The 21,426-nt window shown below is 43.6% G+C and overlaps 1 protein-coding gene across 4 annotated transcripts in view; it reads right to left on the bottom strand.

The window, feature by feature from the left end:
- The window catches only part of PCSK6 (proprotein convertase subtilisin/kexin type 6), a 181,314-nt gene that overhangs the window by 20,928 nt on the left and 138,960 nt on the right, over positions 1 to 21,426 (bottom strand). For 2 of the 4 annotated variants that reach the window (XM_044762977.2, XM_070496493.1), the window contains exons 14-15: positions 2,782 to 2,961; positions 2,578 to 2,616 (exon numbers count right to left, since the gene is read on the bottom strand). In XM_044762977.2, the coding sequence (XP_044618912.2) occupies positions 2,578 to 2,616; positions 2,782 to 2,961 (219 nt within the window). Of the gene's footprint in view, positions 1 to 2,577; positions 2,617 to 2,781; positions 2,962 to 14,789; positions 16,082 to 21,426 lie in introns of those variants that run through there. The other 2 variants (XM_070496488.1, XM_070496497.1) reach the window with 2 other exon arrangements.

The following is a 21,426-nucleotide window of genomic DNA, read 5'->3' on the forward strand; positions in this document are numbered from 1 at the left end:
TTAGACCAATTTCTGAAGGAACAGGAGGATGTGGTATCATGATCTTTTTCACCATTCACATCATCTAAGAAAAGTGCACTGGAGCCTCACTGTCACACTATGAGGCACGGAGTGGGAGACAAGGGTACAGCTGGGTGACCACAGATGAGAGGCACCCACGAGAATAACAGACCGCCCTCGCTGCACGACTGGGCTCTTTCTTGACAGCTTGTGACCTGAGCAAGCTACCTAACGCTTCCGGGCCTCTGCCCTCGTCTGTCAAGGGAGTGCTGACGTGTCGTGAGCCTGTGACCTGATACAGTCCTGCTCAGGCCATGCCATTTGTCCTACGAATCAATTCCGCTGTGCCTGTTGAGCTGCCCTGAACAAAGTCTTCCTGGCAAAGGCCACACTGAGGCTGGCCATCATGGCAAAGCTCTCCACCTTCAGTACCACGACCACTGATGTTTCCCGGCACCTCACCCGGCCCACTGTGGCTGCCGCCCTTCCTCCCTGCTGGACCCCTGAGTCCTCCCCATCTCCTCACCCCCAAGTTAGATTTCCACACCCTCAGTTACTCTAGGAACTCTAGACTCTAGCACGACCTTGACCTTCTGCCAGCCTCAGCCCCAGGGAATAACTCTGGGTGCCTCCTCTGCCCCCATTCGCAGGGAGTGAGGTTGGCTGAGTCCACTTTATGGCTGCCCCCTTCCCAGGGCAACTCTCCTGCCAGCTCTGGCGAGGTGCATGCCACCCCCTAGGGAGCCCTGCTGCCTCTTGGCAGACGGTCTTGACTGCTACTGTCCTGGGATCCTTGCTGACAGTGGGTGGCTAGATTCCATTCTCTGCCTCTCGCTCACCTCCTCTCCTTTACCTCTTGTCCCAGGGAGAGCTGCCCCTCCATTTCTGTCTGCTCCCCCTGCAGTGCTGCCAAGCACCCCCTGCTGCTGGCCCCTGGGACCACTGCTCCGTCAAACACCCCTACCCATTCCAGACAGGGGAACTGCTCTGGGGTGGAGCCTCTCCTGGCCTGGGACCCTCACCCCCCCATGCCCCCTCTGCCCATGCCAGCTCTCTGCATTCTCAAGAAGCCTCCCCCCACACCAAGGTCATGCCTGCAAGCTCCGGCCTTAACCCCCCAGCCTCTGTGCCAAAACTCTGCAAAAAGTTAATAATCATTGGCCCACTTCAAAATCACCTCTCACCTTCACCCTCTCTCTCTCCCGGGCTACTGTACCCGGGCTTGTCTGTGCCTGAGACTCCTTCCACAAGGGACAGCGACAAGATGCCCCATCCCACATGTTCCCTGACTGTGCTTTGGAATCTAACGTGGCTGCTCCCTCCCCCTCCCCCCCTCCTCCTTTCTCCCTCCTCCTCTTGGGAGCCCTGTCCCCCTTTGTCCTCCACACCAGGGCACCTTCCTGCTCTCACCCTTCTCTTGCTCTTTCCCTGTCTCTGGCTCTTCCTGCTGTTACTGGCCCACCCATCCCACTATCTCCGAGACTACAGGGACCTTCTCCAAGCACTGGGAACACATCTTAATCCCGACCCCTACACCCATCCATCTAGGCTATGCTGGAGAAAGACTGAGTGACTTGGGCTGCAAAACAGTCTTATAGTGAGATTCCAGAATACTGTAAGGTTAGAGTCAGTAGCAGATTTAACAAAAAAAAAATCAGTCCTTTATTAATAATTACTAAATCTTGCCATAGTTTATAAATCACAGGGGGAAACAGAGTAGATTAGTCCATACATAATTCAATGCTCCATTTTAAAGGAATGGTAGAAGAAATTTAAAATTGAATCGACCATAATTTATGCTTCATATGTACTGGTGAAATTCTCCATTTTGTTACTCTTTTTTTTCAGAAGCTATTAGATAACTCAAAGCATCAGAGTTCTTAGATATCACCCATCATTTATGAAGTAGCTGTAATATTTAGCTAAGGAAAATATGCCCAACCAGAAATGCTGTTTCTCACAAATCACTGTGGGATGGCTCAGAGGGAAAGGAACAGCTTTCTACCTGACGTGCTAATCAAGCCCACGCCAGCCCTGCTGCCGGCCCCGCTGCCAGGAACGTTGAGGCCCTCTCTGGGGCCGCTGCAGCTCTCTGCTGCCTCCGCTTAGGGAGCTGGAGGCCCAGAACCAGGGGCTGCCCTGGCACTGGTACAACTGGAGGAAAAGGATTTGCAATGAGGCATCTTTACTTCCCATGAGATTCTTAAGCTATTTCATGTAGCGTCAGTATCTAATGATGGGAAGTCTTAAGACCCTTTCTTGGCTCTTTGGCCCAGCCCAGAGGCTCAAGATCTCCACTGCCACCTCCTCTCCTAGCCATGCTCATCCAATGCAGCATCCTGGACACTGTTAGCACCCTCATCCTTCCCACATCCTGGCTACAAGGACTGAAAGTGGATGAGCTCAAGAGAGAGTCAGGAGGCTGGGAGGTGAGACAGGGGCCTCTAAGGAAAAGAGGTGCCCTAGGAGGAGGCTCATTAACCAGGGGGCAAGTCTTAGTTCTGGTTGGGCATAGAGAACCTCAGTTTCCCAGCCTTGAAAGGTTGGAGAATACTTACTGGTATGAAGTATACTTACTAGTCTGTAAAATATTAGGAGAGCCGTGGGTGGAAGGAGCTGTGTGAGTGCAAATTACCATCATTATTACAACTTCCAGGAGAGAAGGAAGACATACAATCATAACCCCACCTGCTGTCAGGAACAGCCCCACATTTTAAGAGCTACAGTGGAAAGCCAGAACTTGGAGAGGCTAGCTGTCTCCTCTGGCTTCTGGTTCATTACCTGTGTAGTCCTCTTCATCCTCGGGAAGCTCGGCCTGGGATGGCAGCAGAGCGGCCTTGGGGGGCTCAAGCTCCAGGGCTGAGAGCTCCAGCATCCGAGAGCGGGACTGATGGGAGCTGAAGGTGGTGTATGGGTGCTCCACCGTGCCATACAGGATGAGGCTCCATTCCTTCAACTTCCCTGGAAGGCACCAAACTCAGAGTGACCCTGCAGCCAAGAAACTCCCTTGGGAAGCTCTTGATACACTCTGGCCTCTTGGCCTGGCCAAAGGCCTCTGTCACTCACAGAAGTGCCAGGCACTGCCTGGCCGGGCCCCCGAGCCCTCCTTCCACAGCAGGCTGCTGCACTCACCACCCTCACGTCCTAGTTACCTGAGGACCAGGGACACCTCTACTGCCCAGGCCATGTTCTCTGCCCCCGAGTCTCACTGCAGCCTCCCTCAATTGGCTTCTACTCCCACAACTGGCAACAGCTTCTTCCCACTCTTGGAATACCCAGTGGGTAGATCCGGGGCCAGGCCTGGCCCTGAGCCTTGTCTCAAAAGCCTCCAAATTCGATAACTGGGTCACACCGAGGAGTCCTGCTGTTTGGATGCTCGACCCCGGATCCCAGGGAGACTGGTCTTGGGCTCTTTCCTTCATAGCCAACCCCGAGGAAGGTGGCGAAGTTTGGTGGGGGGCAGCGGTGGTGCAAACCCAAATGTCCAGAGAGGCTGGGTATAGGGAGGACGTCCTCAACAAGAGGAAGGTGACTGGCAAAGACCGGCTGAGTGTAGGGAAATGAGAGAGGCGTGGGGAGGACAGTGGCTGAAGGGCAGGCACCCAGCTATGCAGCGGGGGAGGGAGGAGAAGAGGGCAGCAGGGTCCCTGCCCACTGAATGCCTCCACATGAGAACGACGGCCTGTGCTGCTGGGACCTCTCACATGTAAAGAGAAGTGGGAAAGCAGGCCTGCAATTTCCAGGTGAAATCCCTGATGTCATAAAACATATTAGGAGCCGAGTTAGATATGTTTGTGGGCTGGCTCAGTTGCAGGCCACAGGTCTGGGCTTCCCCTTCTTACTATAGTGTCGCCAGCATTCGGAGCAGGGTGACCATGTTGAGGAGGTCATTGTTGTCATTTTCGTACAAATGAGGGGCCGAGGTCCAGTGTGCCCTGCCCGCAGACACAGTGCTCATGCTAATAGAGTCACTGCTGCCCCAGCCTTTCAGGGTTTCTTTAGAACTAGATCAGCCCAACACAAAACACAATCTCCCAGTTGCCAGCCACCTCCATGAACCCTCACGACTGGCCACCATGACCCAAATTAGGAACAGTGTCTTTGCCAGCTTCAGGTCTGTGTGGGCTGGGAAAATCCCTGGCTTCCTCTTCATTATCTGTCATTGGGTTTCTTGGGAATCAACATTCTTTAGGTGAGGGAAATTATTGCTCTGATTCTTTGGTATCTATTTGTCTTTTTATTGTCACTTCTGCTCACACTACTCTACGTCTTTGCTCTGAATGGCAGGTCATCTGCCTTTAGATACCTGTCTATATACCATGTTTGCAATGTGGGAAGCTCTGCCAGTATATGTTTATCTTTTATTCCAATTCTGGGAATCTCTTGCACTCCCTAAATCCCAGAACAGGCACCCTGCTTGTCCATATACCCCATAAGCCTGTGGGCTGTAATCCACACTGTCCTAGGTGGATGCATGGAGGACAGAAGCAGAACTGGCCTGCAGCTCTGTTGGAGGAGGCCATTGAGAGAATGTGACTACCAGCTGACCTGTGAGCTGGACCTGGGCAACTGGAGGTTCCTCACCCCTCCCCTGTCGTTGGGATGTACTTCTGCTCACGGTTCCCACACTAGGAGCCATTTCAAGGATACAACCTTGAGAGAGTAAGGTGTTGCTGAGACCATGTGGACTGAACATGTGACTGAACTCCATTAAGCCCTCTGTATAAACTTTTAAGATACAGCGGGTGGGTGTGGAGATCTACTCATCTTGTGGTGCCCAAGACAAGCTCATATGTAAGCTCCCCTGTTTATTACAAATGCCACCTACTACTCTGGAGTGTCTGCCTCTTTCTTCGGTCTCTCCTTGCCTTCTGTGTATGGGAACCAGTTTTGAATTTCACCCAGGAACTCTTGGGGTTGCAAAGCAACTGCTCACCAGGCCAAACTCTGGTGCTGTTCTAAATGGCGTTTGACTTTGATTCAGTTCCACAACATAACACAGAGCAGTGCTGTTTCTTTTAATCATCACTCTAGCCAACCAAGGTCCAGGCCGTGAGAGCCTGCAGCCCCCAAGCCACCTCAAGTTGGGCCCCGTGACACCTGGGCCTCTCCCGGTCTGGCCAGGATTGGAGAGTATAGTTCCTTCAATTTGAAAAAGCAGTCTGAGCCATTTCACTGGACACTGTCCTCTACAGGGCGTGGTTCTTTTAGACATTCTGTGGCCATTTCCCTAACACAGTCCTAACACAGGCTACAGTCAACGATGACAAGGCGAGAAGCACTTCACACGGGCGCAGGTGCAGAGAACACAGTCCCTGGTTATGAATCCTCATCTGTTCTCAACTCCTTAGGATCAAATTAAAGCTACAATTCAAAACCACAAAGCAATTTGGGCATTTTAACTACTGAGTGATGAACTGTGATTAAGGTGGGAGCATAATGACTACACGAGAGACCATGGGCCCTGTGAGCTATAATTTGAGTCGAAATTTATTTCAACACTATATGATGTCTCCAAAAACACCCACCAAAGGCCTCGTCCCTAAAATTAGATTCTTATTTTTGGATATAGTTTTGGCAGGACAAACAAGAGGGGCTGCTCTGGGCTCACGATCAGCACACACCCTGCGTGGAGGGAGAGGGAGCAGAAAGAATTCCAAGAAACCACGAGAGCAGATCTAAAGAGTTCTCATCACAAGGAAAAAACCAATTTTTCTCTTTTGTGTGTGTGTGTCTGTATGAGATGATGGATGTTAACTAAACTTATCATGGTAATCATTTCATGATATATGTAAGTCAAATCATTATGCTCTACACCTTAAACTTATACAGTGCTGTATATCAATCATATCTCAATAAAACTGAAAGAAAAAAAAGAATTCCAAGAAACCAGCAGAGGAGGTGGCTTGCAGTAGGAGGCTGGGGTTCAGGAATGGAAGAGAGACTTCATTTTTAATGTTTTCCCTTGGGGTCTGTTTGATGTTTTAAAAAAACCACAGCATATATTAACTTTCACATATATAAATTGTTTAAAAATTTAAGTTTAATTAAAAAATATACGAATGAAGTGATTGTATGGTCAAGGAAAAAACATTAAAAAGCTTTGGTACTCAGGGCTTTTGATTCACATTTCTGAGTAAGTAATAAATATGAATGGCTTAAAATCCAAAAGTATAGGGGCCAGCCTGGTGGCACAGTTAAGTTCACATACTCTACTTTGGTGGCCTGGGGTTTGCAGGTCCGGATCCTGGGTGCGAACCTAGCACCACTTGTGTAGCCATGCTGTGGCAGCATCTCACACAAAAAATGGAGGAAGACTGGCATAGATGTTAGCTCAGTGACAATCTTCCTCAAGTAAAAAGAGGAAGATTGGCAACAGATGTTAGCTCAGGGTCAATCTTCCTCTCACACACACACACACACACACACACGCACAAATCCGAAAGTCTAAAAGAGAATACAATGAAGTTTCCCTCCAGCCCCATCCTCTGGCCACCATCTCTCTCCCCATAGGCAACCCGGTTACTTGTTTCTTGTGCATCTTTCCAGAGCTATTTATTCTTATCCCAGAAAATATGAACACAGATTCGGCCCCATCCCTTTCATTAACACACCTGGTAGCACCTTCTGCACCTTGCTTTTTCCATTAACAATGCTTCTTGGTGATCTTTCCATCAACTGCACTTGAGAGATGTCGCATCATTTACTTAACAATCCCCTATTGACAGGCATTTAGATTGTGTCCAAATATTTCCAGTTATGAAAGTGCTATACCCTTGGTCATACAAGAAGGGACCCAATGAGGCGGGCAAAACAAGGACCCTGGGGTGACATGGTCTGGGTTTGAATCCCAGCTCTGCTACCTACTAGCTGCGTCACCTTGGGCAAATTACTTAATCTCTCTGTTCTTTGGTTTCCTCATCCATAAAGAGGGGATAAGAATAATAATAATATCTACCTTATGGAATTGTTTGGGGGATCAAATAATTTAATGTCAGTAGACGACTTAGAATAGTGACTGCACATAGAAGTCATTACGTAAGTGTTTATTAAATAAAATCTAATGAATATATCATTTCATATGTGTGTAAGTATATCTGTAGGCTACATTCCCAGAAGTAGAATGGGGGAATCAAAAGGAATGTGAATTTGTCATTTTGATAGACATTGCCTAATTGCCCTCCATGGGGTCAGGTCACTTTATACTTCTCCCAGGGACATATCGGCAAGCCTGCTCCTGCACAGCCTTGGATGGACCATCTGATAACTCGGAGAAGTTCACTTTGCATTTCTCTTACTGACACAAGAAGCGGAGCATCTTTTCATATGATTAAGAGTGAGACACCTTTCTGATTTGATAAAGTTTGAAGCAATTCATAAACTCAGAAATTTACCAAAAATATTTGCTTGAAACAAGTGATGAGACTTCAAAGATGAATGAAAGTGCATCTTAGCCAAGTTTGTACCAAGTACAAGTGGACCAAGAAGGTGTTCTGCTCACTTGGTTTATATTTCTGTTCCTTCTCCCCACCTGCAAGAGATCTTCATGAGAGCCTGTGAGGGGGCAGGCACTGTGCTAAGCAGTCAGGAGCATGGAAGAGTGAGCAGGCAGGGAGAGGGCGGTGGGCGGCAGTAACCCCACCTGCTCCCCTTTCCTAATAGGGGTTATGTGGAAAACTTGACCTGAGGGTAAGGTTGGACACATTGCTCTCCTTTCTCTTGTACATGCTCTGTTTAACTCTACCAAGGGAGTCTCTGACTTTTTCTGCCTTCATAAGACATGAAAATAAGTGGTCCCGTGTATGGCATAAATGTGAAGTGCATTCTCTTTTCAAGTTATTTTTTCCTAATTATAAAAGGACGACTATTAAATACTGAAACACATAAAGAAGAAAATAAAAATCACCTATAATTTGCTTGGCATAGTCTCTTCTTGGCTGTTTTCTATGCACATGTATTTTTTCACATAGTTGAAATCACTCAGTGCACCAATTTCTCCTTTTCTTCTACTTAGCATTAAATCACGTTCATCACATTCAGAAATTATTTATTTACCCGTTTATTGTCTTCTTCCCCTTCCTCAGACTGGATGTACCACTTGGGCAGAGAATGTGCCTTTCTTATTTGGTGCACTGGCCTCAGTGTACAAGTTTCTGGCATGTGCTCAATAAATGTTTGCTAAATTAATATCTTAAAGCATAATTTTTTGACTGCAAAATATTTCACTGCATGAATGTAACCATTTACTTAACCAATCTCATATGATAGGTTATAACAGGACATATGTTCCAGTTTCCTTTTTATTTTGACTTTTATACATGAATTTGCCAGAAATATCATTTGCTGCAGTCTGAACTATTTTCTCCAGAGAGATTCTCCAAAGGGAATAAGACATTGTTAAGGCTCTTAACACACAAAGTCAAATGATCCCTCCACGGTGTTTGGCGTCTCATGAGGCTTGATGCAAAAGCAGCCAGGTGAGGGACCACAGGTCAGCTGGGAGAAGCAGTTCCCTTAGAAGAATCCTACCCAGTACCAGTCCCTTCCCCAACCCACAGTCCCAGCTGAAGTGGGTCAAAAGGATCAGATACCAGTGACTTGGTGTCACGCGTTAAAGCAGAGACACACAGGAATGTGTGGGCTCTAGTCTTCAGGGTGATCTCCTCCTCTTGCCAAGTCAACACTTATCCGTCACCCGGAGCATCCAGCACTCACTAGGATCAGGTCCCAGTGCCAGGTCCCTCCAAGCTCACTGTCCCCAGAGCTGCACTTGCTTTGGGGAGATGAGGCACATGGATGTGGAACCAAGGAAGAAAGAGAAGAAGAATGCATCTAAGAGTACACCTGACCAGAGACTAAGTCCACACTCAACAGAGCTGCCATCCAGAGGCAGGAGGACTTTAGAATGTGGGTCTGCTCTGGACAAAGCATTTAACAAGAATGTATTATTTACTATTCAAGGTACTCCGCATGCCTGTCCAACTTTATCCTTACAAAAACCCAACTAGTATCATTAATTCCTTAATTTCCAGGTGGGGATCTTAAAAGATATCCAAATCCAAATTCTTTGGTTTTCTCTCCTTCAGATTCCTGAGACTGTAGCACAAAGAACGGCACATCCACCTGCTTAAACACTTGGCCGGCACTGCCAGTACTCTGTCTCCAGATGTCACCAGATAAGCCCAGGCAACTGTAAACATGAGGCAGAGGATAATCCGGGGCTAATGCCCTCTGAGGCTGCCAAGAATGGCTTTATCATCCTTCACTATCTTCAATGCAGCATTTCCCCTCAATGAAGTGAATTCATAATGAACAAACAGGATTATTTCTATTATTCAAAGAAGGAACCAGAATTAAGGGAAGACTAAGGTTGAATTTGCCAATAGGAAAGTCCCGGCAGTAATGAAGCTTTTCTCTCCCTGGCATTTTGAAATAAGCATTGAAAATCCTCGAGAGGAGACTTTACAATTGGGAACAAAGCCGGTAGAAGTGGAGGAAAGGTTTCGTTAGATTAAGGACTCTGAGCTAATACTTTTGAACTCCTGGGGTTTCGTTGGCCATAAAAGAAGTTATTAACAATAAAGAATTTATTAATTCTGCCTCCACTCACATTATTTAAAATATGTAGGGAGAAATTCTTTAATTGGAACACAGTAAAGAAAGAGAGGCCAAGAAAAATCAAGAAATATGTTCAGTCTAACACTCCGGTGGAAGTTTTTGCCTTCTCAGGTTCAGTGAACCTGAGCTACAAAGTTTACAAAGTTTAATGCAGAGGTTTCAGTGGAAGGAATAAAAAAGGCTCGCCTTTGTCTGTTTATAAAAATATACAAGAACATTTTAAAAAGGTAAATTTTATGGAATGTGAATTATGTTTCAATAAAGTTTGTTATATGAAATATTGTATACACACCCACATGCATACACATAGAAATACCAAATTTTACTCAATAAATTTAACACATAGTTAAAAATGCACTTTAAGTCCACATTTTGGCAAGCAAGAGGGAGGAAGATAAAGAGAATTGAGGAAATGGCCTGCAAAGCATATGGACGAGTGCACACACGTGTGTGCCCCCCAAGCACACACGTGCATGCACACCCTCAGAGCCAGATGTAAGCAAGAGGAGGTGGAAGAATCTTCCCTATGATCTTGTAGCCATAAAAACCCTTAAAGACGGTATTCTGAGTGCCAGGAAAAGGATCTAAAAGTCCTAAGCTCCAGCGTTTGAGTGAAATGTAGAAACAAATCCACATTCAGTAAAGAACAATCAATTGTCCTGTACGGCAAAGCACAAAATAGCCCTTTTCTTTTTTCAAGGCATTTATCTGGTTCTCCCATTATTCTTTCTTAAAATGCAGCAGCCTGTTCCTGTTTTATAGGTAAACTCTTTCATTTCCCCTGAGGATACCTATGAGCTAATAGACATTATATACTGGTCTCTCCTCGGGGTTTCTGGCACAGAGCTCCTGAAATCCTTCTAATTTCCTAAGAGATAAGAGCACTAGGAGCACCTCTTGATCTAATATTTCATCTTTGCCCCTTTCCTGACAGAGGGCTCCCAAAACCTTTGAAATTCCTAAGTGGTAAGAGCACTAGGAGCATCTTTTGTTCTAATGAGGTTATTCTGGATAGGCTCCTGGATGGGGGCTGGTCACCAGAAAGACCAAGCTGTGATTAGAAGCTTGAAATTTTCAGCCCCTTCCCCAGTCCTCCAGGAAAGGGAGAGGGGCTAGAAATCGAGTTAATGACTGATCATGTGTACGTGATGAAGCCTCCATAAAATCCCAATAGCAAGGGTTTCGGGTTGCGTCTAGGTGGGTGAATACATTAACACCAGGAGGATGACACAACCCAACTCCACAGGGACAGAAACTCCTGAGCTTTGTACCTTCCCAGACCTCACCCATCCATCTCTTCACCTGGCTGTTCATTTGTATCCTTTATCATATCCTTTAATAAGCTGGTAAACATGTTTCCTTGAGTTTTTTGAGCCACTCTAGTAAATTAATTGAACCCACAGAGGGGATCTTTAGAACCTCTGATCTACAGCCAGTTGGTCAAAAACACAGGTGATAACCTGGGCCTGTGATTGGCTTCCGGGGGGGGGGGGGGGGGGAGGGGGGGGGGGGGAGAGGGGAGAGAGGGAGAGAGAGTGCGTGTGTGTGTGTGTGTGTGTGTTGCTGGGGGGACAGTCTTGTGAGGCTGAACTCTTAACATGTGGGATCTGATGCTATCTTGGGCTAGAGAGTGTTAGAATTGACTTAAATTGTAGGACACCTTGCTGGTGCCACAGAGAACTGCTTGTTGGGGGGAAAACCTCCACACATTTGGTGACCAGAAGTGTCAGAAGAGAAGTGTTCTGTGTGAGTAGTAAAGGAGACTCACAGGAGAGAAACACAGTAGGGAAGAAAAAGGTTTTCCCCTACTCAGGAGGGAAAGACTGAGTTTTTCTATTTTGTAATACCAATTGTTGTTTTCTTGAAGTTTTCTTTCACTGCCTAAATTGCCTTTCCCCTCCAAGTTCCTTCTCTGTTAAAGTTTGTTTCTACTTTAATGTTGGATAATTTCCTCAAATGTCTGGTGTTCCTTGGGGGTTCTTTTATATTTAGCAGTGACACACTAAAAATCCAACCAGAAGTTCTGTGTGCGGGAATACTGGAATGCACTTTTGTGTGTTTATTCATTTTCTATATGGCAAACTTGCTAGCTTGTACAGCATGAGAAAGGAAACATTACCATAGTATACTAGGTGGCTCAGATGTAAACAGCATTTACATAATAAATGTAAACACTTCCCACCAGAAACAAGGAGGTCAGAAGAAAATGGAATATCTTTAAAGTGCTGAAATAAAAAAAAACACTGCCAACCCAGAATTCTCTACCCAGTGAAAATTCCATTCAAAAATGGGTCAAGTCACAGCACCATCACAATGATTTCCTCTGAGCAGAGTCAAATCAATGCATCAATAAATGAGCAAATAAACACATTTTTTAAAACAAATAGAAAAATGAGTTGAAATAAAGAGATTTTGAAATAAATCCAAGCCTAGCAAATTCATGGCCAGCAGGCCAGCATGATAAGAAATGGTAAAGGAAGTTCTTCAGGCAGAAGGAAAATTATACCAGATGAAAATTCGGATCTACAGGAAAGAATAAAGAGCATCAGAAATGATAAACGTAGGTAAACATAAAAGAGTGGCTTTTTTTCTTCTCTTAATTTCTTTAAAAGACAAAGACTGCTTAAAGCAAAAATACTACTATAAGATGCACACAGAAGTAAAATACACGACACAACTATAGCACAAAGTGGGGGGTGGAGGGAATGGAATGACACTGTTATTAGGTTCTTACATTTGTGAAGTGTGAAGCCATGCAATATTAACTCTAAGTAAACTGTAACATACTAAGGGTACATATTGTAATTCTTGGAGCAACCACACAAATAGGGCTAAAAAGCCAATAAAGGAAATAAAATGGAAGGTTCAAAAGTACTTAATCCATAAAAAGGCAGGAAAAGAGGTCCCTTTTAATACTGTTGGATTTAGTTTGTTAATGTTGAACTTGGAATTTTTGTATTTATGTTCTTGAGTGAGGCTGGCTGAAAATTTCCCATTCTCCTAATGTGCTGTTGGGACTTGGTATCAAGGATATACAGGCTTAAACCAGTCAGGGACTGTTTCCCTCTTTTTTTACCATCTGGAAGAGTTTATGGAATATTGACCTTATTTCTTCCATTTAAATGTTTAATAGAATTTGCCAGTGAATCAATCTGGCCTTAAGTTTTTTTAACAGAATCAATTTCTTTAACAGGGCAATTTTAATTTCTTCTTGTGTCAGTTTTGCTAAGTGTCATTTTTTGGTTCATTTCATTTATAACATCTTCTTATAATAATTTTAATGTATACAAGATCTATAATAATGTTCCCCTTTTTCATTCCTGAAGTTCTATATTCTCAGTTTTTTCCTTGATTGGTCTTCCTAAAGTTTTATCAATTTTATTCATTTCTTCAGAGAACCAACTTACGGCTTTGTTGATTCTCTCTATGTGTTTGTTTTCTATTCCATTAATTTCTGCCATTTAAAATATTCTTTTTTCCTGCCTTCTTTGACTTTGTTGGTCTTTCTTCTACCATCTTAAGTTGGATGCGTAGCACATTAATTTCTAGCATTTCCTCTTTTGTAATTCACGAAGTCAGGGCCATAAACTTCTCTCTTGCCACGGCTGCACTGCATCCCACTTGTTTCCATATGTAGTATTCTTATCATCATCCAGTTCTAAATATTTCTTAATTATTATTTTTTTCCTTTGACTCATGAGTAATTCAGAAGTGCTTTCCAATTTTCAAATATATGGGCCTTTTCTAGTTATCTTTTTTATTTGGTTTCTAACATAAGCCCAATATTAGAAACAGGGTCGACATGCTTCCAATCCTTGGAAATACCTTGGAGCTTACCAAATAGCTTACTATGTGGCCAATTTTCATAAATAATCCTTTTGTGCTTGAAAGGAAAGTGTATTCTTCGGTTGTTATGTATAGTGTTCAAATAGGTTCATCAGATCTAAACTGTCAATTTTGATGTTCAAATCTTCTATTCTTACTGATTTTTGCTTTTTTATCTATCAAATATATTTTAGGTATGCTAAACCTCCTGCCTTGTATGAATTTGTCTTTTTCTCTTAGTAGTTTTAACAAGTTTTTGCTTCATATGTTTTGAGGCCATGTTAGAATTGAATTAAACCTTTCATCAATATGTAGTGACTCTCTTTAGCTCGAGTAGTGCTTTTTGCCATAACATTTCTATTTATCTCATGTTAACATAATGACAACAGCTTTCTTTTGGCTAGTATTTTCTTGGTAAATCTCTTCCCATCCACTTTATTTTTAACTTCTCAGTTTTCTTATATTTTAGATATCATTCCTGTATATAGTGATATCAGTCAGCCTCAGCAGGAAGCAGACAGCACCATTAAGCTAGGCTAATCCAAGGAGGCTTAAATAAAGAGACTATTCACAAAGGTGTGAGCAGAGCAAAACAAAGCCACAAGGGATGGTGGAGTTCCCTGGTGCTAGCAACAGGAGAGGCGTTAAGCCCTTGGGTGTACTATATTCTATAGGCAAGAGGAGGGTGGAGCTGTGACCTGGAGGGACCCTGGCTGCTGAAGGGAGCTGGAGGGGTAAGTAATTTCTAAGTAAATATCTCCTTCCTCCCTCCGTTCTCCTGCTGGAGTTTCCCCCTTGGCTGAACTCAACCATAAGCCATAGACAAAGAGTCTGTGGCTAGGCTGCCTCCTAAGGCAGGGTAGGGAAGAGAAGAGTGGAGAGTGGCTCTGGTGGTAAATGAAAGATGCCTGGCACAACAGCAAATGCATTTTAAAAAAACCTAATATGACAATCTTTGTCTTCTAAATGAAGCGATTCATCTATTTACCTTTATTGAAACTATTGATATAGTTGCACTTATTTTTAACAAGTTGTTTTGTATGTTCTAGGCGTTCTGCTAGTTGTTCTGTTCTTGGTCTTCCTATTGTCAGATACAGAAGTTGACAACATCTCCTAAGATTTCAATTTTGTCTTTGTTTTGGGGTAATTTGTTAGCAATTTAGAAAAAAAAATTTATCTTATATTAAGAAAAAAATCAACAGATTATGGAGAAAATCAAATCATAAACAAACTGGGAATAAATAAAGTCACCAAAACTCTGGAGAATAAATTTAAGATTATCTTTAAAACACATAAGTCAAATAGCAGACCAGAAAAAAATATTTATAGGAGCTGTGACACATGAGGGTTATTACATCTGTATTTTACATGGAGTACTTTTACTGGCTTGATAACAACAACACTGAGACCTCTTAGGACAAAAACAGAAAGGGCAGTTTTCAAAAGAAAAAACACGCCTTGTACACAAACATTTGGAAAAGTGTTCATTCTCATTAGTAATTATCACAATGCAAATTAAGCAAAGATTTCACATATCTCCTCTAGAACTGGCAGATGAGTGCGCCTACCCAGCCCAGGGAGATTGTGAATTGGGTCAACTATTTGAAAAGCAAATTGTAAATATGTATCCAAAGCAGATATATTTGTGGTTTACACCTCTTATTTGTCCCAGTAATTTTACTTCTGGTGAATGATCTCAAGGAAATAATTTTAAATTTAGGAGCAAGCTTTCTGCATTAAACTATTTATAATAGCAAAAAAAACCCAGAAAACAATCTACATGTCCAACAACAGAGTGACGCTTAAATAAATTACAGTATTTCTACTTGGTGAAGTAACATAAAATATATAAAATGCCGCTTACAAAGGACATATAACGACATTAAAAAACGCTTGATATGCAAGCAGCAAAAGGAAGCACAAAGTTATGTATGCAGTACAAGCAGAACTCTGTAAAATGTCAGGAGAAAAAGATCAAATGGAAATATACACATACTTTTGAACATGATGTGTTTCTGAAAATAATAAAGTCAACTGTTCAAAAATTAAACGCATTTATACATTCTGGGAGGACGCGGTCTCCAGAAGGCAGACCAGGAGAGGCGGCGTGAACACGGAGGCACAGCTTTGTCCCTGGACGCTGACTGGGGAGGCCTGAGAAGGGGTTTCAGGAGAGCACGTCCTCTTCCCGTACCATTTTGTTTTTCATTTTCATCAATGATTAGAATTTTATTTCCAAAAGCGAAACAGTAAAGAAAAATGTCATCTTTTTGTCACATGCACGATCAGGAGATAGAGAACCACCTGCCCGAGGCCGTGACTGACGAACCCGCATGCAGCAGCTGGGCTGTGCTCGGACCTCAGTGAGGGAGGATCCTCCACCGCTTTCTCTCTGGAACAAGGAGACTTTGGGAAGAGTGCCGCTATTATCATGGTCCCTTGAAAGAGTGGAAGGGAGGCAAAGAGGCCGACTGGAGCACTGAGTAACATTGAAGCAAATGGGGTTAAAAATGGAACTCTTGGACAACCGTGTGTGTGGGGACTGGAAACCTCGCTGAGCTCTTCAGTTCTGCTTCCCGGGAAGGGGGAGTGATGCTCTATCAGCACACTTTCCAGAAATGAGAGTTTAGCGACAAACCTGAAAGCCAGGACAGAAGGCACACGCTTTAAATCTGACTCTCTTTCCAGCTGCCAGAACAAGATAGATGGAGCCATCGATGACAGATTGCAAAATTTCAACTCTTATCTTGGAAATGAAGATTAGCTCAAAACAGATGTCAATTAAACAAAGGTCAATAAAACTAACAATAAAAGGAGAACAGCTATGCTCTTAAGGAAAAAGAAATGTATGAAAGAGCTACTGAAAGTAAATCAAGAAACCATGGAACTTCTTGTGATGAAAAAGGGGAAAAAACAGTCACACAGGAAAGACTAATTTCTTCCCCTTTTAACCGATTATTAAACATTTTACTGTGTGCACAGCTGAAAACAGAGTTGATTAAAATTATATGAGCTCTTAATTTAAACAAGGCTCATGGCTGCATGCACATACATTCATTCAGTCATTCAATCACTACTCATTAACCACGTCCTCAGTGCTGAGCACTGGGGAGAGAGCAGACAGACCTAGTCCCGTGCTTCCACAGGCAAGCTCTGCTTGTCAGCAGCAGAATCACATGGGACCAGTTACAAGGGTCTGAGGCAAAGCCCATGGGCTGAGGCTTTATTGGCAGGTGCAATCCCAGGGCAACAAGAGTTAGGAGGGAGGGGCGAGGTAGGGAAGAGGAGGGAAAACAGATACTAAGGTGGCTGCAGCTTCACAACCAAGCAGCAGGGTGCTTGGCCAGAGACATCTACCAAACAGGCCTTGTGAGCTTCACGTCCTGTCTCTCAGTGGGCAAACCTCCCGGGCACTTGCAGGTTGTGGTACCTGCCCCATCCAGGCGCTAGATGCTGGGGAGGCAGATGGCACACCTCACCTGAAGTGGAGAGAAAAGCCACAGCCTCCCCAAGTCCTGCTGGGCTTGACCTGACCACCTAGGGCCACTGCAGCTCCTCCCTGTGTGGAACGACAGCCGTGCCCTAGCCCAGCCTTCACCTCAGAGGAGGCTGGGGGAGCTCAGGAGATGAAGTCGGGGCCGGACCTCTCCATCAGGCAAGAGGCAAGGCCAGAGGGCCCTGGGCTGAGCCAATCTGGGGAGGCACATAACTGGTCAAGCATCACATAATGGAGTAGAGTGCAATCAATACACATGATTGGAGGTAGAAGGAACAAACTATCAAGAGCAATGTTTGAAAAGAGCCTGCTTCCCTGGGCTTTTTAAAAAATTCTTCCATTTAAGTGACTGTAGAACCTTTGTGAGATCCTATTTATTAATTTAAGGCAGAACCACAGAATTTGGTATATAAGTGACACATGTGATGGGTTCCAAGGAAGGTTAATACCAAGAAACAGTTCTTGGTGCTTTTGACATTTCAGGCGCTATGGTTAAACACAGATCCTAATCTTGAAACCTTTAAAAGTCCTCATGAAGGATTTGTTAGTATGAAGCCTTCTTACATTTGAACCTCACCCAGGCCGTGAAGTAGATACTATTATTCCCATCACACATGTGCAGAAATGGAGATGGAGACAGGTTCCATGACCGGGCCAGTAAGTGGTCCAGCTGGAACTCAGACCACACCTGCAAGACACTCTGCTCTGGCCTCACCCAAAACAGGGTCCCAAGGCCCAAATCCTGTGTCCCAAAACCAGAGCATGCAGCAGCCTGGTCTTCCTCTCATCACCCTCCTCACAGACATTCTTTTCTCAGTCAAGTCGACTGGAATGCGGTTCAGGGTTGATCTTAACTTATCTCTGCCCCTACAGCTTACTCTGCAAGTTTTGGCAAACATGCTAAAATTCTGCCTGGACCTCTTTGATCTTCCCTGGCTTTACCTTCCACGTCTGCGGGAAGGAGAGAACCACAGACGGGATTCCACGGAAGCCAGCAGGAGGAGTCAGGTGTACTGGGCTGAGCTCCAAAGAAAGCCAAGATGTGTGGGAACTTCCTAAATGGCTCTGACCCCGGGGAACGTACCCATGTGCACACGAAAGCCACTGAAAAGCCAGTGCAGTTGGTAGCGTATTATCTCCTCACAGTAGTTTCAAAACTAAGCTGCTGGTCAGCCAATTTTTGTTTCTTTTGTTTGGAAAAAATGTTGCTTAAGAAGAATAAAGAGGGGCCAGACGGTGGCATAGTGGTTAAGGTTGTGTTCTCTGCTGCAGCAGCCCAGGGTTCACAGGTTTGGATTCTGGGCATGGACCTACACACTACTCATCAAGCCACACTGTGGCTTTGTGTGTGGGAACATATGAAAAATAGAGGAAGATTGGCACAGATGTTAGCTCAGGGCCAATCTTCCTCACCGAAAAAAAAGAAGAAGAAGAAGAACAACAACAACAACAGAAATATACCTGATGAGTTCAAGATGCAGAAGAGTTTCCCATTTCAGTCCTTTGATTGGACAGCAATCCAGCCTGCCCTCAGCCTCAGCACTGGATTCTGTTGTTTCCAAATTCCTGGGTTCCCCAGAATCACAGCCAGTTTAATCTTCCTCAAAGGTTTTGAGGTAGGTCTCTACCAGTTACCTCTGGGCTAGAATTTTCCCAGAGGGCAGATGGACAAGTTCCTAAAGGCTGTGGCTGTAGCGGGTGGGTGAGGAGAGGGAGGAAAAGGGACCTGAGCTTCCATGATGACCTACTATGTGCCAGGTTGTGCTAGAAATGTTCACTCCCATCAGGTACTCACATCATGCCTATGAGGGAATTATTATTACTCACAAGGTCTCTCAGCCAGTAACAGGTGGAAGCCAGTATTGGGACCCAGGCCTTTCTACCTCTAAATTCACGCTCTTTTCACCAAACCACACTGTGGCCCCAAGTGCAGAATACCATGCACATTCTGGTATTTTTTCCTGCAATACCTTGAACTTCTGCTTGTTGGCTTATCATGATATCTACCTTCCTGTGTTTTAATTTATATTTTGTTCAATTATTATAAAGATTGATTAACTCTTGTTTACTGGTTGTTTATATTTTTTTCTTTATGAATTGCCTGTTCAGATTCTTTGCCTATTTTTCTAGTGGGGTGTTTTGCATATGTCTTAGTGATTTGTAAGCCCTCTTTACATATCAAGGCTATAACACATTATAAAGCTCTGTTTTCAAACATCTAACTAGGGGGGTGGAGATGTTAGAGATAAAGAAGGTGTCGGCCTGTGTCCTGGAATTTTCTTATACCAAATATTATTTTTTAATTTTCCCCCTTGGAAAAATGCCTTTTAAGCATATTGAGAATTCAAATGCCAACTGTTAGTAAAAAGTTAGCAACTGGCAACATTTAGTCAGAAAAAGTTTGACTTATTAAATAAGTAGCTAAATCAATGGCAATTAGACTTTCACTCCTCTGAGTGGGCCTTCGAAAGAAAGAAACCAATGAAATAGGAGCCTCTGATTGTCATGTCTAGTCCTGGGGGAGGGATCAAGGCTCCATTCAGAGATAGGCTGGCTCTGTTGGGATAAAGAGGAGTTGGCAAGTTGGGGGCAAAGCACACAGTAAGGTCTGAGCCTTGGTCACACATTGAATGCATCCCCCTTAAAGTATACTCATCCCAAAAGAAAGACAGTCCTCTACCCATATAATTCCCAATATGCAATGGTGTGCTGGGCTGGTTCACATTGACTTAACAGGGCCGACTGGTAATGTTTTCAGGAACTTTGTGAGCCGGTTGTTAAACACAGCTGTTGTCAAAAATTAAATTACATAAACTTACAATTAAATAAATTATACTGTAAACAAAAGTAAGAAAAACTCGAAAATCATCCCTTCCTAATTATTTTACTGTACTCTGTCATTATCTATGCTTTGGGGGTTGTTTACATCTATTCTATCTATACAGTGGAACTTCTATCTACTGGTGGCTACTGTGTATCTCCTCCCAACTCTGCTTTCAGTGACATCATACTGGCAGCTTGAAATCAGCCACGGTGGGAGCATTTACACTTGGAAATTGACAAACGCTACAGGCAAGGGCTTGATTAATTGTTGATAATCTAGACTTAAGAAAACGATGGAGAAAATGTTAAGAAGGCAGATTAAACTTAAAAGTGGTTATGTTTATAGCCATTACATTGGAAACAGCATAAAAAAATGAGGAAACATTCTTCTAGTATTTGAAAACTATCCTCCAATTCAGCAAAGAACTGGCTTCACATCTTTGATGGATGAACAACGTTCTGACCTATATTTATCACCTCAGACGGACAGTTCTCCATCAACTGCAACCATAGGTTGGCTACGGATACAAGAGTTTGGCAAAAATCAATGAAAGCATTCTCTGAGACTCAATTGCCTATCCGGAATTTACAATACAAATAGTGTATATTTTATTATTATTTGTAAATTGTGTGCTACACATGCTTTATATCAGTAAAATTTATAATATACTTATGTGATATATATACACACACACACATAATTTTTATATACACAGTCATCCATCACTTAACAAGGGGGTTATGTTCTAAGAAATGTGTTAGGCAATTCCACCGTTGTGTGAACATCACAGAGTGCACCTACACACACTTAGATGCTATAGCCTACTACACACCTAGGCTATATGATACTAATCTTATGGGACCACTGTTGTATATATGGTCTGTCGTTGACCCAAAACATCTTCATGCAGCACATGACTGTACACATAGTTTCCCCCTGGAGTGCTAGTTGTTAAACATTTACCAGCACACAGGACAACATGGGCCCATGGTGGGAAAATGCGAACAGAATGGGATGTCTCAAATAACACCGAATAAACAGGCCTTTCACTTACCAGTTAGCAGAGGATTCAATTCCACTGCAACATGCAAATAGGCTAGAGCAGGGGGGCAGCAAACTATGGCCACAGACCCGCCACCTGCGTTTGTAAAGTTACCTTAGAGCACAGCACGCCCGTTCACTTACATATCTTCTATGGCTGTTGTCACACTGTAATGGCAGAGTTAAGCGGTTGTCACGGAGACCAGAAAGCATAATATATTACTTTCGGCCCCTCACAGAAAAAGTTTGCAACCCTCAGGCTAGAGAGAAATGAAAAAGACCATCTGTGAATTACTGGAGTTTGTCCAAAATACTTTATAAATATTTTTCTAATTTTAATTTTATGGTATTTTTTGCCAAACAGAAGTTTCTAATTTTATGTGTATAAATGTACCAAAACAATGATTTCCTTTCCAAATGGTTAGCCAATTGTCAATAGCTTTTATTCGACACTTCATTTTCTCCCGATTAATTTGAAATGCTATACTTAGTGTATCCACATGACTCTAATTGTGGACTCTCAAGTCTGTTCCCCTAGACTTATCTGCCTATTCTAGCACCAGTGCCATACTATTTTAATTATTATAGCTTAAAAATATTAAATATCTGTGTTTAGTTTTTC

Source organism: Equus asinus, chromosome 2 (genome assembly GCF_041296235.1).
Source record: "Equus asinus isolate D_3611 breed Donkey chromosome 2, EquAss-T2T_v2, whole genome shotgun sequence".
Taxonomy (NCBI): Eukaryota; Metazoa; Chordata; class Mammalia; order Perissodactyla; family Equidae; genus Equus; species Equus asinus.